Source organism: Plodia interpunctella, chromosome 18 (genome assembly GCF_027563975.2).
Source record: "Plodia interpunctella isolate USDA-ARS_2022_Savannah chromosome 18, ilPloInte3.2, whole genome shotgun sequence".
Taxonomy (NCBI): domain Eukaryota; kingdom Metazoa; phylum Arthropoda; class Insecta; order Lepidoptera; family Pyralidae; genus Plodia; species Plodia interpunctella.
Window position 1 is genome coordinate 3,394,130 of NC_071311.1, and position 16,540 is coordinate 3,410,669.

At 34.3% G+C, this 16,540-nt stretch overlaps 2 protein-coding genes across 4 annotated transcripts in view; both read right to left on the minus strand.

Annotated features, from left to right (window-relative positions):
* The window catches only part of LOC128677585 (high affinity cAMP-specific and IBMX-insensitive 3',5'-cyclic phosphodiesterase 8), a 130,471-nt gene extending 120,198 nt beyond the window's left edge, over window positions 1–10,273 (minus strand). The window contains exon 1 of the mRNA XM_053758538.1: window positions 10,091–10,273. The gene's annotated coding sequence lies outside the window, so the exon portion shown is untranslated. The remainder of the gene's footprint in view (window positions 1–10,090) is intronic.
* A 2,671-nt stretch (window positions 10,274–12,944) lies between these two features.
* retn (retained) overlaps window positions 12,945–16,540 on the minus strand; it is a 117,632-nt gene continuing 114,036 nt past the window's right edge. For all 3 annotated transcript variants that reach the window (XM_053758630.1, XM_053758632.1, XM_053758631.2), the window contains exons 9-10: window positions 16,202–16,440; window positions 12,945–15,692 (exon numbers count right to left, since the gene is read on the minus strand). In XM_053758630.1, coding sequence (XP_053614605.1) covers window positions 15,565–15,692; window positions 16,202–16,440 — 367 coding nt within the window. In that variant the 3' untranslated portion in view covers window positions 12,945–15,564. The remainder of the gene's footprint in view (window positions 15,693–16,201; window positions 16,441–16,540) is intronic.

Here is a 16,540-nt window from a genome sequence, read left to right on the forward strand (position 1 = left end):
AATGGAAACTATCACAGAAAAACATGCAATATACTTTATGAAAAGAAGTTATGAAGAATTGTCTCTTGCTCTGCTTCATTCATGGCTACAACGCCTTGAAGCCCTGGTTCTGCTAAAAAAAAATAACCTAACTTTTTAAAGTTCGGCCTAGGACATTTCGATATAGATTTTAATTTTTTAAACTTACAAAATAGTGATTGATGTTTTTATAGTAAAATTCGTAAGGATAGCTTCTACCTAGAACCCAAATTTCAACTGGAGCGAAGCCGCGGTATAGATAGTTATATTATTATAGAAAACGTTTTTCCAGCCTCCAGGTTTAACAATACCCCCATTACTTAGAAGCTGTCACCATCTGATAAAGGTCACTATGAATAATTCATATTTTATCATAATTTCTTGTGTTCGATGTCTTGTTCTCTTCCAATAACTTATGTTTCCATAGCGTATTCACAAGTTTACGATAATTGCTTTTGACCGACTTTCAAAGAGGGATCTTAATTTGAATGTTTTGTTACTAAATTATTATGTATTCACATTATTAGCCAAGTCGTTTACTTTGTTATAATTTTGAACATAACTAGGTCTTGGTGAGTATTTAGAGTAAAAATTAAAATTATTACCTTCATTCCGACAATGGAATTTCCACGAATATGTAGAAATGAAGTCAATTGAATTATCATGTTTCACTTAAATTCAACAAAAATGAAAAAAAAAATCGTAATGTACTCGTAATAGCTTTGAAAACTCTCTTCTATTCGAATCTTTCTGCTAAAATGACATGCAAAACATATGATTAATATTTATATAGCTAATAAATAATCCCGCCAAATAACTAACAAATTGCACAATTATCTATCCGCTATTTTGAGAAGTATAGTGTCACAGTCGAAGACCTTACACCCCACTTTTTACAACGTAGGTTTAAAAACATGGCCGCATTATTGATGTGGTACAGAAACGTCACATGTTACGTGTCGATGTTAGTAGAGCAATCTATTGACACGTTTTGTATTCGCTCTTAGTGGTATTCGCTCTTATGGTATAATAAAATAGCTGGCTGGAGTGAGCACGCCGCAATAACAATGAGGAGACGCATTATTTCCATTTCTCTATCAAAAGTTATGGGATGATACGGGGGGCTGAGGCAGATGAGTGGGGCAAACGATTCCGCCATGGCACCGCTTCTGTTCTGATATTATGTGAATTACGTAATTTGTATATCTTTAATATAATTTAATATAGTTTATTGTAATATCTTTAAAGCCAATAAAATATCGTGCGTGATAATGTCAACGTTAAGTCACTTTGGTTGGTTATATCTATTCTATATATGTATCTATCTATATATTAAACCGGGATGAACACAATGCAACGCCTTGACATGCTCCAATCTGATGACGAGAAAATTACAAGAGAACATGACTAATATTTTTAAGAATAACGTTTTGTAGATTTCCCCAAGGTTAACCGCGCGGTCTAGCTTCAGTTTCAAATGTATCGACAGACCGACGGGATGAAGAAAGTTATTTATAATATGACGTTATCCAACGCAAGTGCGGACGTCGTACCCACTACTCTTATTGATATCAAAGCATTGATGATTTATTTAAAAAAATAGAACTCATACATAATAAGTATACTCTTAAAGTATTTAGTAATAAATAAGCACTTACAATAATTTATTAGAAAATGTTGTCGAATAATGTATTCGTCAATCTCACAAAACCGCAAACAATTCCTGACAAGTATCTTCCATCCATCCGCGAACACGTCACATTCAGGTTCAGGAACGCGTTGAGATGATGATTACATGAGCCTTTTTTATTTCTTTCTAATTCGTTGTTTTGCACTGCATTGCGATGTTATTATAAGAGAAGTTGTTTTTATGTTTGGCAATAAACGTTATTTTATTCTAAACAATGTTTGAAGTCTAACGCTTTATGTCAGTCGATTTAAATACGTTACTAATTATTTTTACATTGAATATATACAAAGTCTGTACATTGAATATAAATAAATAAATAATACTTCCAGGGGCCTTCATACAAGTAATAGAAGCCAAAAAGATGATTTTTGAAATTATTGTATAATATAATCATATCATATAATTATATAGAGTCGTATAGGTGCGGGACCCATATACGAACGCTTTTAGAAGCCAGTTGCATAATATGTTTTGTATGTTTGATAAACGACCTGAAGATTCTGTAACGGATATATCGTTCTTGAAATGTTCATTCTCATAATTTATGTGCTATACCTGTTTTGAAAAATGATCATATTTAGTGTTATTATTTATTTTGTTTCGTTAAACAATCCGAACATAGTTTTTTTAATTCCCATTTTATTAGATAACAATTTAGTTGAGTTGCATCAGTCAACTTTGACGTTGACTTTAACTTGCCGCCATCGTTTATACAAAGTGGCGTACTTTGCGTTTTTCTGCGCAAGCATAATTTTAGTATATTTCTGTCCACTGTTGAGCATATATTTATCTTCATGTACGCTATCCTCTGCCATATACCTCTCTCACTTTCTATTTTCATTATATAATCTATATCATTGTTGGCCATTCGATACTTACACCTGTTATCAATTATATAGATCCGTTTTATTTATTTGTAAACTTAATATTGTATAACAAAATCCCATACAAAGAAAACAATAAAAAAGAGACGCGTACAAAAGAGGACTTATCCCTGAAAAGGATTTCTTCCAGTGAACCAAGTATTTGAAAGGAAACAATTTACCGCTTTTAGTCGCACGAGGCGACTAAGGGTAGTAAATCGTTTCCTTGACTAAGCCTTGACTTGATAGATGACAGGTAATATCAGCATTTCCAAAGCGGGTCGATGTTAGGGAGGCGACCGGTTATAAAATAACCACAAAATGTAGAGTTAATGTATTAAGCGGCGGAAAACGTTACATCCGTTCGGAAGAAAAATGTCTGAATTTGATACAAATACTAGTGGCTTCACTCACCACGGAGATCATCAAAATCTATTCAATAAAACCGAAAGAGGAGACACATAAATAGATAGATGACAGACAAAATTAGTATAGTTTACACACAACTATAACGCAGTAATACAGATAAACACACACAATATCAGTTGAAGTGTCACACCAACATTTTTGTATAACGCAAACATACTCAATATGTCTGCTTGCGGGACAACTTCTGCGGTAACGAAATCGCGCGTACAATTTCAGAGTTAGATTTTCCTGGATATATTTTATTTTATTTCTCTTAATATTAGCATTTCGACACTACGCTACGACGCTAACTGCGAAAGAAACTCATATATAATAAATTAATAGTTACAAATAGATCTACATATCAACTTGGGGCAAAATACATTTTTTGTATGAATGTTTGTAACGCGATAACTTTCGAACCGTTGGTTTGAACTGTCAATAGAATTTTTTAAGTTCTTCGGGCATCAAAATCGGTTAAGGTTATTGAAATATTCACAATTTTGTACAAAAATTATTGTGTTCGCGAGGTCCAAGTGCGCGGCGAACAACTACAAACACACTTTTATAAAAGTGCACGACGCACGTAGAACTTTAATCGTGGTCAAAAATCATTACAACATCTTTCTAACAAGTCCAAACACAGCTATGATACGATGTTCCATCACGAAGTTCCAGTTCACATCTTCCGGCTCCATCATCAGATCAGTTCGACAGTACCATATTACTGTATCGTCATCAGAACTACATACGGCTGCCAATTTTCATGACGCTACGATCCTTGGAAGATGGTTAAATTATTTACCTTAGATTCCATTACATAGTTTCTTACATACATACATACAGGTCGACCTAATAAAAGCGTATAAATAACAAGAGGTTTTTTTTATTACTAGTCTATTTAACACTTGTTTTTTAAGCCCCCACCTTCAATCAACTACGTGTTATTTGATGACTTATAAACTAGTACAAATAGTCGAAGTATGACGCTATGGGACAACCGAAATAAATCGAGCGAGACAACAGTACAAATACACTCGTCAGAACATTACAAATATAGTACAGATATAGCATGTTCAAACTGTATTTTAAAGGAGTAATGAAAAATAACTTGAATGTTACTTGATATCTATCTATAGGATCGCTGACTTTTGTTCACCTTTCATGAATTTGTCTTAACTTTGAGATTTCGCCGAATAGATTTTTACTTCAGTGAAATATTATATTTTTAATACACAATTTCCGTTTCATTTAATTAATTCGAAGCGGTGTTGGTGTAAGACGCCCGCCTGTGGATTGAAAGGTCTCAGGTTCGTATCCTACTCGTGCCATATGAGTTTGTAATACCAATCTGACTCATATAGAGTAGTTTTCATAGACACCACTTGCTTCCGGTGAAGGAAAACATCGTGAGGAAACCTGCACACTGGTTGACAGCACAGTAGTTCCCTAGTGTGTATGCGACTACCTGCCACTAGATGGAGGTAAGTAGTCGTAAAAGTCACGTCAGATCCCTCTAGGCGACTTGAATAAAATCTAACACCAGTGTTAGCAATAACACATGATTTCATTTGATTTAACAAGACAAACATCAAGTCAATTTCAAGATTTATCGATATCGATATCGTTAGTCCTTTTCGGACCGTGATATCAAAAATACTTCATGTCTTTAATACACAACACAAGGTAGACAGCCTCACTTCTGAACCATAGATCATTTATTTACCTCTTTAACCACAGACGTCATAAATTGACCAACTATTTTAAGACGCGTGACCTGAGATAGCCGTAAGTGGTTGTGGCCCCTTATCAGCTCTTATCAGTGCGATATGGCTGATGGAGGGCTTATCTCGGACAGAGTTAGGCCTCTAATGCGTGGATGTACCGTGGTTCATGGAATCGATGGTTCCATGAAGAAAACTAATCCGCCCCCAATAAGCAGGTCTTTTCGCCAAGCCAGGATTTCTTTATATGGGCGTCTTAGAATATATCCTACATGTCTATCTAGTATCAGGCTTTCAGTCATAGCACAAAGCTGAGCTGGAATCCTACTCGGCATAGATCCCTAGTTTGTACAGTCAACAGCACTTTAACCTACCCATATTCATTGCAAACTCGCCGCTATTACCGCGCATAGAGGTTCAAGAAGGGTAACTTTGTGTGCTGTTGACTGTACACATGTATAACAATTGTAAAAACTGTAATTTTGTTTTTTGCCGAATAAAGTATTTCTTTCATTTCTTTTTAGTTCGCTTACACGTATCCCATTAAAATCCTGATAAGTAGATAAATATTTATTACTAGCTACAAACACACAAATACAAATGTATATGTTACCGGATAAACCCGATTCCAGGATAAACTAGTTTTGCCTAGGCTAAACTAATTCTTCCTACATGTGTGAAAAAGTGCCTGTGAAGGTCTAATTTCTGAATAAATGCTTTGATTTTGATTTTGAGTAGATTTTGCGTGAAAGTGTAACAAACATACATCCTCATAAACTTTCTATAATACTAATATATACTTACTACTATATAATACTTTCTATAAACTATATTTTTGGAGATTCCTAACCTGTCAGATTACATCAAAACTAACTTATTTCCATAAAGAGACCAAGCAGAAAGAATACCGTACAAAAATCTATTCATACATATCACATATTATCGAAAATAAAATAAATACATAAGAAATGCACGATACGATTACGAGTCTGTTTGACAGATTTAATCACTAATATTTTCAAAGAGCATAAGATGAGTTTATTGATTTTGTTTCAGCCTCTCATGTCTGCAATGTCCCGATTGCGTTAGGAGTTGTGAAGCTTCTTGTTAATTTACAAAAACTTACCGATACGATGTAAAATATAAGTATTATTATATTGTATTGTGTTGTTTTATAAGTACATTATCCATATTGTCTAAAATTGTGGTTTATATAATTACGAAATATATTTATGTGTACACGATACTGTTTGTTCGCGATAAACTCAAAAACTACTGCACTGATTTTAATGCGTTTTTTACCGATAGATAGTGTGGTTTCTAAGGAAAGTTTAGGTGAATAATTTATATGAAGCCGGGACGGGCCTATAGTTATACTCGTATCATAAAATTACATGCGTTTAATGTCCCCTTATAGTAAGCGGTAATGCATTCTAGATAATTCTACATCAAGTGCTTTTCTTTATTTATCTAGGTTCTTCCTAGCTTCTCCACAAACAAAGGCTTTTTATATACTTTTCAACTAATTTGTGGAAATAGTGACGACCTCGGTGGCGCAGTGGTAAAGTGCTTGCCTCTGAACTGAGAGGTCCCGGGTTCGAACCCCGGTCGGGTCATGATGGAAAAATGATCTTTTTCTGATTGGCCCGGGTCTTGGATGTTTATCTATATATGTATATGTTATAAAATATAGTATCGTTGAGTTACTATCCCATAACACAAGTCTAGAACTTACTTTGGGGCTTGCTCAATCTTTGTGAGTTGTCCTAATATATTTATATCTTTATTTATTTATTTAGTATGTCCTCCATGGAAGACGCGAGGGCAATTGGGATAGCGGTGATCAATAGACTGGATGGCGCAGCATTATGTGGGTTGAAGAAGTATAAAAACGGCGCAGACTGGACGTTCTGCGTGGACGGTCTAGTCGATAACGCATATTTAACAACTTAGACTACATGGAAACATTTCTCATTTAGTTCTCGCTCAGACACCAACAAGAAGTAAAAAATCTGTATCTCAGATGGTGGACGACCAGTTAGATATCAGGACAGGTGCAGTGAGGAGATATACACTTAATTATATGCTATGGTAGCAACCGCGCTATGGCCATTAAAAGATACACGTCGACATAATTTTTGTTTAATTTTTTTATCTTATGCCCATTAACGAGCTTGATAAACGAGAAACAAATAAACAGTGTGCAGAATAATAATTTATCACACGTGACCGAGCTGGTTACCAGAGGCATAAAGTTATCACACACATGTAAAGATAATCGTACGAAAATGTGCTTAAACAAATAGTAATATTTAGCATGTTACTTATCACAAATATGATTACCGAGTGTAAATTTACTAATGCATGTATTTGATAAAGTATTATCTAATAAATTAAAAATACTTTGGTGCTGTCACGTAAGAAAAACAACGATATCAGTATTTCTCTAGTAATTTATACTTGATGATACTTATTTGAGATATTTAACATATATTTTGACGGTTATTTGGTACCTATTGCAGCAATGTTGCGTCCCAAACCCGGAGTCAGTGAAAATAATGTGAAAAAATAGAGTCTTTAATTTTGGAGATTTGGCTCTGATTTTATGGCCGGCTGCCTCCTCAAAGTCCCTTAGTCGCCTCGTACGACATCCACTGGAATGTATAGAGTGGTGCTATTCTAGGACGGAACCACATACCATAACGATTTGAGAAATTACAAGCAACATATTCTTTATCCTTACATATTATAAACAACACGAATTTTCATGCGGTTCACCAATAGATAGTGTGGTTCCTGAGGAAGGTTTAGGTGTATAATTTATTATGTTTGTACACGAAAGAAACCGGGATGGGCGGCTAGTAAATCATAATTTAAATAGTGTTACCTCGCTGAGGTAAATAAATGTTATCAAAGAGAACCAATTATCAAAGGGAAATATGCACATAAGAGAAAGAGACAAACAGTACATGTTTCTAATCGTGTTCAAACAGAATTGATGCCAGTTCCTGAATTAATTTACGTTAAGACATTTTTGGTTAGACTTCTCTCATATACAATATCCCAAAATATGTATGTTTATTAATTTCTTACAAATTTGCGCGTAATATGAGCCTTATTACCTCTAAATCCTATTTATATTATAAATGCGAAAGACTTCTTCAAAAGCCCAAGAAGTGGTGGTCTGTGGATCGAAAGGTCTCAGGTTCGTATCCTACTCGTGCCATATGAGTTTGTATACCAATCTGACTCATATATAGTAGTTATAATAGACCACCATTTGCTTCCGGTGAAGGAAAACAACGTGAGGAACCTGCACACCGGTGGACAGTTTAGTTCCCTAGTGTGTATGCGACTATCTGCCACTAGATAGCGGTAAGTAGTCGTAAAAGTCATGTCAGATTCCTTTAGGCGACTTGAATAATATCTAACACCAGTGTTAGCAATAATACACTCGATATGATGATGACCTCTCTCCAGGTTAGAGTACAACAAATTCTTAGTACCTTGACTTTCCATACTAAATACTTATTTGTTAAGCTCACCGCTTGCTGGTAAAGTATCTGATAGTTTTCATGTCGAACATATAGCTTTAAATTGTGGTTAAATTGTATTTCACAAATGTTAGGGATAGGGCTAACTGGCTAATCACATCAGGCATCTGCCTGGTGTCAATCTAGCAGTTAGTTTTATTTGTCAGATTACAATATGATGTTTTATCAAAAAGTGGTGAACAGGCCCTAAAGAAAGTAGTAACTGTTTGACATATAATTCATCGCATCGTAATCAAATTCTGTGAAATCTAAATCTACTCATATCCGAGTATTTTTACTCTTAATTTGTGCCATGTTAAAAACATTACGCCTTACCTCTATAACCTTTGTTTTAAAGTGGCATTTGATAGCATCGACAGCGACGCTTTGGTTCTACGCCTTCACTTTGAACACTCAAACAAAAGCTCACAGAAACGTATTGATCTGCAGACATTGTTATACATACTCGTATATAGATACGTACATACATACATGCAATATCAGTCCACGCATAATGATGCATATTACTACACAACACAGGTACATTATTTTCTATTATGCTACTAAAGTTACATACATACTTAATGATGTGTATTTAACTTCATTTTAAATCTAGAAATAACGCAATGTACTTAATCAAACTTTTTACCATGAATCGGATGTGTTATACGGTGAAATTTTGTATACGGGTAGAATATATCCAAGACCTTTTATCCCGGAATTCCCATGAGAGCGCAGCCTCAGCGAGCAGCTAATTTTAATAAATAAATGTAATGTTACATATACAAGTAGTTAGCACATCACCTATGTGAAGAATCTCAAGTTTATAACCCGTGACCTCCTGTGATAATAGCCTTTTTGTCTAAACGTCGGAGGCGCGCAAGTTAAAGCCAATGTCAAAATTAACTGTTGCAGCCCAACCCATAATTTTAAATCAGAAGTCGCCGGTCTTACTGACCACACTTTCTTGGCCACCGCTACAAATTAAATATTGTATCATTTGACAGTCCTATTACCCAAGAGGAAAAAAGAACAAAAACAGAGTGCATGCTCAGATATATCAGGTGTACGAAATTCTGATGTCAACCACACACAGTGTAAGGAAGTCATCCGTCATATAATGTCAACACCAGTGGCATGAAGGAATGATTAGCATTCGACCTCGATCGCTATTGACATAACTATATGTTACATGCTCTTGTATGTCGGTCCGATAGTTTCTAAGCTGAAGAATTGAATTGTGGAGATATTTGTGCGAAAATGCCAAAAGTATTGGTTAGAATATGGTTAGAAGATAGAATATGTATATTTCTATTCTATATTAGTATTAATAGAGACGACACGTTTCTATTTTTACATGTTTGTAACGGATAAACACACATACACAGGCAAAGTGATACCTAGACTAGACCTTAAAGAGTAACCTTTTTAATCCGACCATAATAAAATGTATTATTGGATACAATATTAGAATAAAAAATGTTTTGAATAATACACAAATAACTGACATTTTTCGCCGTCATTTTTCATCAAAAGTTTTATTTAAAAGTGGATAGCTATCATAATACAAAATTAACATGACAGGCAGTTTATGAGAAAAAATATTTTATTTTCCACGCACAGAACCCTAAAATGAACAAACAACGTACCTACCGCTGGATAAAGACGACGTGTATACTAATCCAGCGATAACCCGCTACCAAATAATTACACAACAACCTTTCATAAATTTTACACTTTACGACATTTTAATTCCATGATTTAAGATTTTCGCTTCACATATTTACGATCTTGCAAGAACAAACTTAGTAATGTGTTCCAAAAATATTCCGCACATCAACAATCGTAACTTACCTTTATAATGTAGCACAGAATAAAAACACAAACACAAAACACAGTTTGAAGTCTTTGTAATTTGAAACACTAATCTAGATTTGAGTGAGTGTTGTGGGGCGAACCCCCTACACAAAAATTCGCGAGTCCGACAAGAAAACAGAGCGAGACGCGACGTGCGATCGCCCCGACGGCTGCATAACGACTGAAGACACTGAAACCTGAACCCCACCGCCCGCCCTACGCTCGCCACCGCCCAAGCGAAAAATGTTTATAGAAATACTTTAATACCCCTGGATGACTTTTAATTCAGTTACATGATTAATGTGGTAATACCGGCCCGACATGGTCCGAAATGTCTTAAGCGTAACGTGTTAATTTCGCTAGTGACGTGATAATGACCACGTCACTAGTAACGCCACTTAGCGATATTACTGTAACTGGTTACGAAATGTTTATTAGTCGGTTGTCGTGAAATTTCGTTTACCAAAAATGGTCGGGCAGCACCCTAGAGTTTAAATTTGGTCACTGAGGAACATACATATACCTTATATACCTTATAGTGAATGTTGAAAATAAATTACTTTCCAAAATTTTGGTCGCTGGGTCAAGTATCCTTCTCTCTCTAATCTGAGCGTTTTCATTTACTTTCTCAGCCTTTGAGAATCGGAGCCCAGGGTTTGCTTTCCTACTTTTTCGTCCCCACTTCGGGCACGGTCCTCGGCATTCCTAATTGTCAGACGATTGGCACTTCTTGGGTGTACCCCTGCTGCCAGGACCAGGCGGGAGCAGCATATATAGCTAGACATTTGTTTCGTATTCTAGTCGGACAAATGTTTGCTTGAATACATAATTTAATAACAAAATTATAAATTGGTGACATAGAAAGGATACATAATATTATGGTTCTTGAGTGGCTACCAACTAAATGATATACTAGTTGCGCCCCGAGCCTTAGCTCCCGTGGGAATTTCGGGATAAAAAATACCCTACGTGTTATTCTAAGTTATATTCTACCAAACTACGTGTACCAAATTTCATAATAATCAGTCCAGTAGATTTTGCTTGAAAGAGTAACAAACATACACACATACAACCTCACACCTTCATAATATTAGTTGGATAATACAATGCCCGCTCCACACTGTCGCCGAACATATGCCGATGCGAATGCGTGAACATTACGTAGTTAATATAAGTGACTGCCCGCCTTCCTGCTGTCCTTGCAACCTCAGAATGCAACATTTAGCTATATGGAAGTAGTACACGTTTAAATAGACACTTTCGTCATGACTTTAAGGCTCAAAATCAGTTAAGACTCGAGGCGTAGATAAGTTCATTGTCATTATGTTACTATATTTTTTCAAATTTGGACACGAACACAATATTTGAAGAATGCATTCAAACATTAATGTGACGTAGCTGTCACCTACATACAGATGGTACACCGAAGTGAACCAAAGTAATGATGATATCACGTTTTTTTTTAAACACAAAAATATTTATTTATTATTTTATAAGACGCAATTACACAAACTTATTTTATACAAATTTCCACATTAATACGTAACTACTGAACCAAACGGGTGAGGGAGACAATTAGGTGACCATCGTAGCTTTGTCGCACAATTAGTTTTCATTGCAATTCCGTGCAGGAATGCTGCCTGTGTGATGGGCGTCTTGCCTAGGGTACACCTAGGCATACGCCTGTGTATAGTCATACAAATTAATTTCAAACTCACCTTTATTACCACCACATAGAGGGCCAAGCAGGGTTATTTGACATGCGGTCGACTGTACTTAATTTCAATAAAATTAAGTTATTTTAAAATTTTATTTAATATTTGTATTTTTTATTGTTCAAATGTAATGAAATTAATAAAAACTTGTTAATAAGTTACAAAATTTATCTTATTACAACTTATCAATAGGTAGGTTATATTTTGCCCTTGTATCAAAATTTATGCCAGCTTAATTATCGTGATACAGTTCGCAAAACATAGACGTATTTGGCATACATTGATAGGTTTTTATTGCAGTAAATAAGAGCTCTCATAGAAACTACGCAATGTTCATTCATTCGCGTCGGCGTCTGTCCGAGTTCGGCGATAGGTAGATAGATTCGGCGATAGTAGCCGGCTTTAAAATTTGAGATCCGCATCGAAATGCTACGTCGCGCTACGAAAAGACAAGCTACGCCAAAAAGAACTACAAAGTTCATTGCACCTTACGCCAAGAAATAAAGTTTATTTGCAATTGCACTAGGTATATAAATAAAACTACTAATCGATGGATAATCATCATCTGCCATAACCCAGGTTAAAAAAATATTTAAAAACAATGTTTTAAATCTGTATTTTAAAAAATATAAAAATAATGTATATAAAACAAGATAATTCATTAATAGATTAATAGGAACTTTTATTTACTTCAAGGTAAAACCAGCATTGAAAGTCAAATCCGGCAAAGTTCGGTGAAATGTTTGTCGATAGTGTGTAGGTAAAATATTAATTATGTACACGTAGCGCCATCTATTTCAGAATTCCTACAGCGCAGCTATTCCTTGAGATTCGGTAATATTTCAATGGTCGTTGTATAGATGGCGTTGATGATGTGCTTTAGTAGAACGTTCTTTTTCATCTGAAAATCGGTAGATGTCGGTAAAATAAAAAAATATGTTGGCAATCGTAGGTAATTTGTTTGTATGGAAAGTTTTTGCCGGAAGGAACAACCAGCAATGTAGTCAAAATCCTATCTTGTGAAACAATTGAAATCTAAAATTAAAAAATATATTATGTGTGGAAAAACTATATTATCTGAAGAATTCTTCATATTTCTTTACTGATTCGATGAAAATAGATAAAAGAAAAGTCAATTTTCATAATACATAATTATTATTTATTTGAATACATCAAAAATTTTTGGTGTAACACGAAATTCGCTAATGCGTAATCTCCTGACCTCTCCTACCCTTATATATGTAGGCCAGCGCTCAATATGTTTCCTTATAAGTATTGTACATCATCAGGAATGTACTATATCTATGTCTACTTAATTCGTACATGTGTAATTTAAGATAGTAAACTCATTTTTACATTTAAAAAATTAAATATTAATTTAAACAGTTATAAAACAGTAAATCAGTCATTTACAAAGCATTTTTATAATTTACAATAAATTGTTACCAAAATTTATCCGACATATTTTTTTGTGATTTATTTTTATTGCACTAAATTATTTTTTACGGATCTTAATTAGATAGACTAAATTATTATAATTCGACAAACATAATTTATCCAAAATAATAATATTCATTGCAAAATTTGTCAATAATTAAAAAGAAGATATAAATCTGATATATATCGTCATATATACCGCAAAATAAAATGCTGCCCATTTATTAACAGTCAGTACCAATAGTTTAAAATTAGTAAATTTAAATATTTTTTTCTGTCTCTTTCATATTGATTGTGTCATTCTAACAATAAAATGGGTGTTTAATAGTTACCTTAATGTAATACATTTATTTCTAATTATTACCTTAAGTTATACTACGGAAATGGCATTATTAAATAGTTATTCGTTTTATTATTAAATATTTCGTATTTAAGTAGGTCTTTTTACTTAATACAAAATAGTACTTTAACAAACATTCTGCATTTTACAGGGTGTTACAATAAATTAAAGAAAACAATCACAGCTGTCATACAGAAGCAAAAAAACTGTAACCTACATATATTTACCGAATTTTTGCTTCTTATAAATTAGTTGATCAGTTTTTTATTTATTCACGTGAGTAACACCTTGCGTACTAAATTAAAATCTCTTTTTAATAGGCGACAATGATAATTTTGACGTATAAATGAGAATATTATATAAGAGTGCGTGTTACCATGGATCATCGTTCATCTTCATGGATTTCAGTATTCGAGAATTGTTAATCAGATCAATATTATATTATTCGGATTTTAATTTTAAACATGTAGTCCGAGCATTGTAACACATTTATAAAATTATGATGTATCTCTACGGTAGCCGAGATTTCTCTGTTGGGGAAACAATTTATTTGTATAAATATTAATATAAATAAGTTACATCTTTTTAATATGAGAAAATGATATTTAAAATACGCTTTATGATATTATACGATGCACATTAAATTATTATTATTTTTTAAATATATACTGCTTTTTTAAACATGAAATAAGTAACAGAATACCTAACTACTTGCTTGCATTGACAATACTTTAATTTACTAAAAAAATCACGACGGTCCTAAGAAAATTATAATAATTGATTCGCCCAACAGAGAAAAAGCGGCTAACACATTTATAAATTACCTACATACTAGATACAATACTGACAACGTAGTCACATTAAATATACACCTTCAGCGACCATACAGTACGGTGTATACGTACAAAAAGCATCCAACCAATTAAAATCTATTTACACAAATTTACACAAACTTTTTCACGCAAACATCGAATTATAAATATAACATAAAAACTATATTTACATAAATTGTCATCTTCTATGACATTATAAAAAAACGTATTAAAATTATTATACACAAACATCCATTAAGAACACGTGATAATTATTTTATACAAATAATTTCATGTTCTTTATAGGCAGTGACGTAAAAAATAAATATTCAAATTATGTACGCATGATAATATAAGCAAACTAGAGATGCCTCTAGTTTGCTTATATTTATGATTATGTAACCACAGTAACTTTGGTGTCACAAAAGTAATACAAATCCTGATATTAATGTTTAAATAATATTTTTAGATTGGACGATTTTAGACGCTTAGAAAGCAAACTCTGTAAAGTCGATAAACAAAAACAAAATTATTCCGTGTTCCTGTAATACCAAAATTGCTGTGACCTGATTTAAAGATTTAAAAAAAAATTAAGTACAATAATATTACTGTGATGCAATGATTAGGGTGATGATGGTTTTTGTACTTATATCGAATTTGAGTTCTGAAATTAACAATACTAGCTGCATTAGATTCAGTCCCAAATACCTCGATAAGGTTTTGAGATCAAATTTTCCATTGGTAGACCATAAGCTGGGTTTATATCCAATTTGAACATAGACATTGCCAATATAAAATAAGAATTCTTCATCAAAGTTGGAAATATTCATCGAAAACATAGGCCGGTGTTTTTGGTCCTAAAATATAAAATCGCCTATTTATATAGACTGGGTTTTAATGTAGACCTTCCTATGCCTCAGATATAAACCTAACCTGATTAAAATACAGTTGATGACGAAATGTCTTGCCCATGATCAGAAGATTAGGGTGGGGAAAAATGAGTCGATTAAGATTTTACCAAAAACAATTAATTGGATCGTATTTTCCCGCCCCTTTTTCCTCGCGACCATGGACAATTCGTTAGCTAACTGTAAATATTTTTTTAATTTCCTTCCACTCTGGATTGGAAAACAGGTATTCTTACAGTAAGTGCTTGTCTAAACTGGTTTAAGAGACCATCTGCCTGTGACCATTCTGACCACTGCCGTTTTGGGAAGGGAAAAGAACTCCTTCGTATGTGACTCCGTTGAGTTCTATTGAGACCACCAGTTGTTGGTCGCCTGTGCTCACATCACCTGCAAATAATTACAAATATTTAGAATTGAAAAAAATATTCAAAAAAATCACAATGCTAAGCTAAAAACGAATTAACATAAGTAACTACGTTGAATTTTCCGTAACTATTTTCCTTTCATAAAAGAAGGTAAATAGGTATAGGAAAATAAATTTAAGAAATACCTAAGCTTAGCTACTTATATATACTTAATAGGTACGTAACCAAAATCCTAATCCACCCGGCCAAACAGATAAGGATTCGACAAACTTCTTTACCACGATACTTTAAGATTACGATACTTTACGATTATACGAATATACATAAAAAGTTGTTACATACAATGATAAGATGATATATAAAAGATAGTCCAAAGCGTACGCAGCACTACGCAATTTTAACGCATGCGTGCATACGCCTGAATGTTCGGTGTGCTTGGGTTTTAAAATGCTAGAGTATTTTCAGTGTCATCGTGAAAAACACGTCTCAACTTTTACTGTCAAAATATCTCAATATAGTTTTAAATCTCACCTCTAGTGGTAATCTTAAAAGCGGCACCATTGACGCCGTTGGTCGGCGTTCCATTGATCTGCGACTGCGGCAGACAGGCGCGCGGCACGCCCGGCGTGCTGCGCTCGCTGGGCGCGTGCGGGGAGCGCGGCGACGCCGGCCGCGGGGTGCGCCGCTTGGCGGGGGGCGGGGGGGAGCGGCACGCCTCGCGCTTGCCGCTCAGGCTTGAGTTTGGACTCTCGCTCAGATTCAGGGCCTCGCTGTTAGCAGAAAAGTAGTCATCAGATAAAGATGAAGAACCGTAAAGTTGGTTCATTGGGAATGAAATATAGTTGATCCGTTTCTGTTAATCGGAGTGGA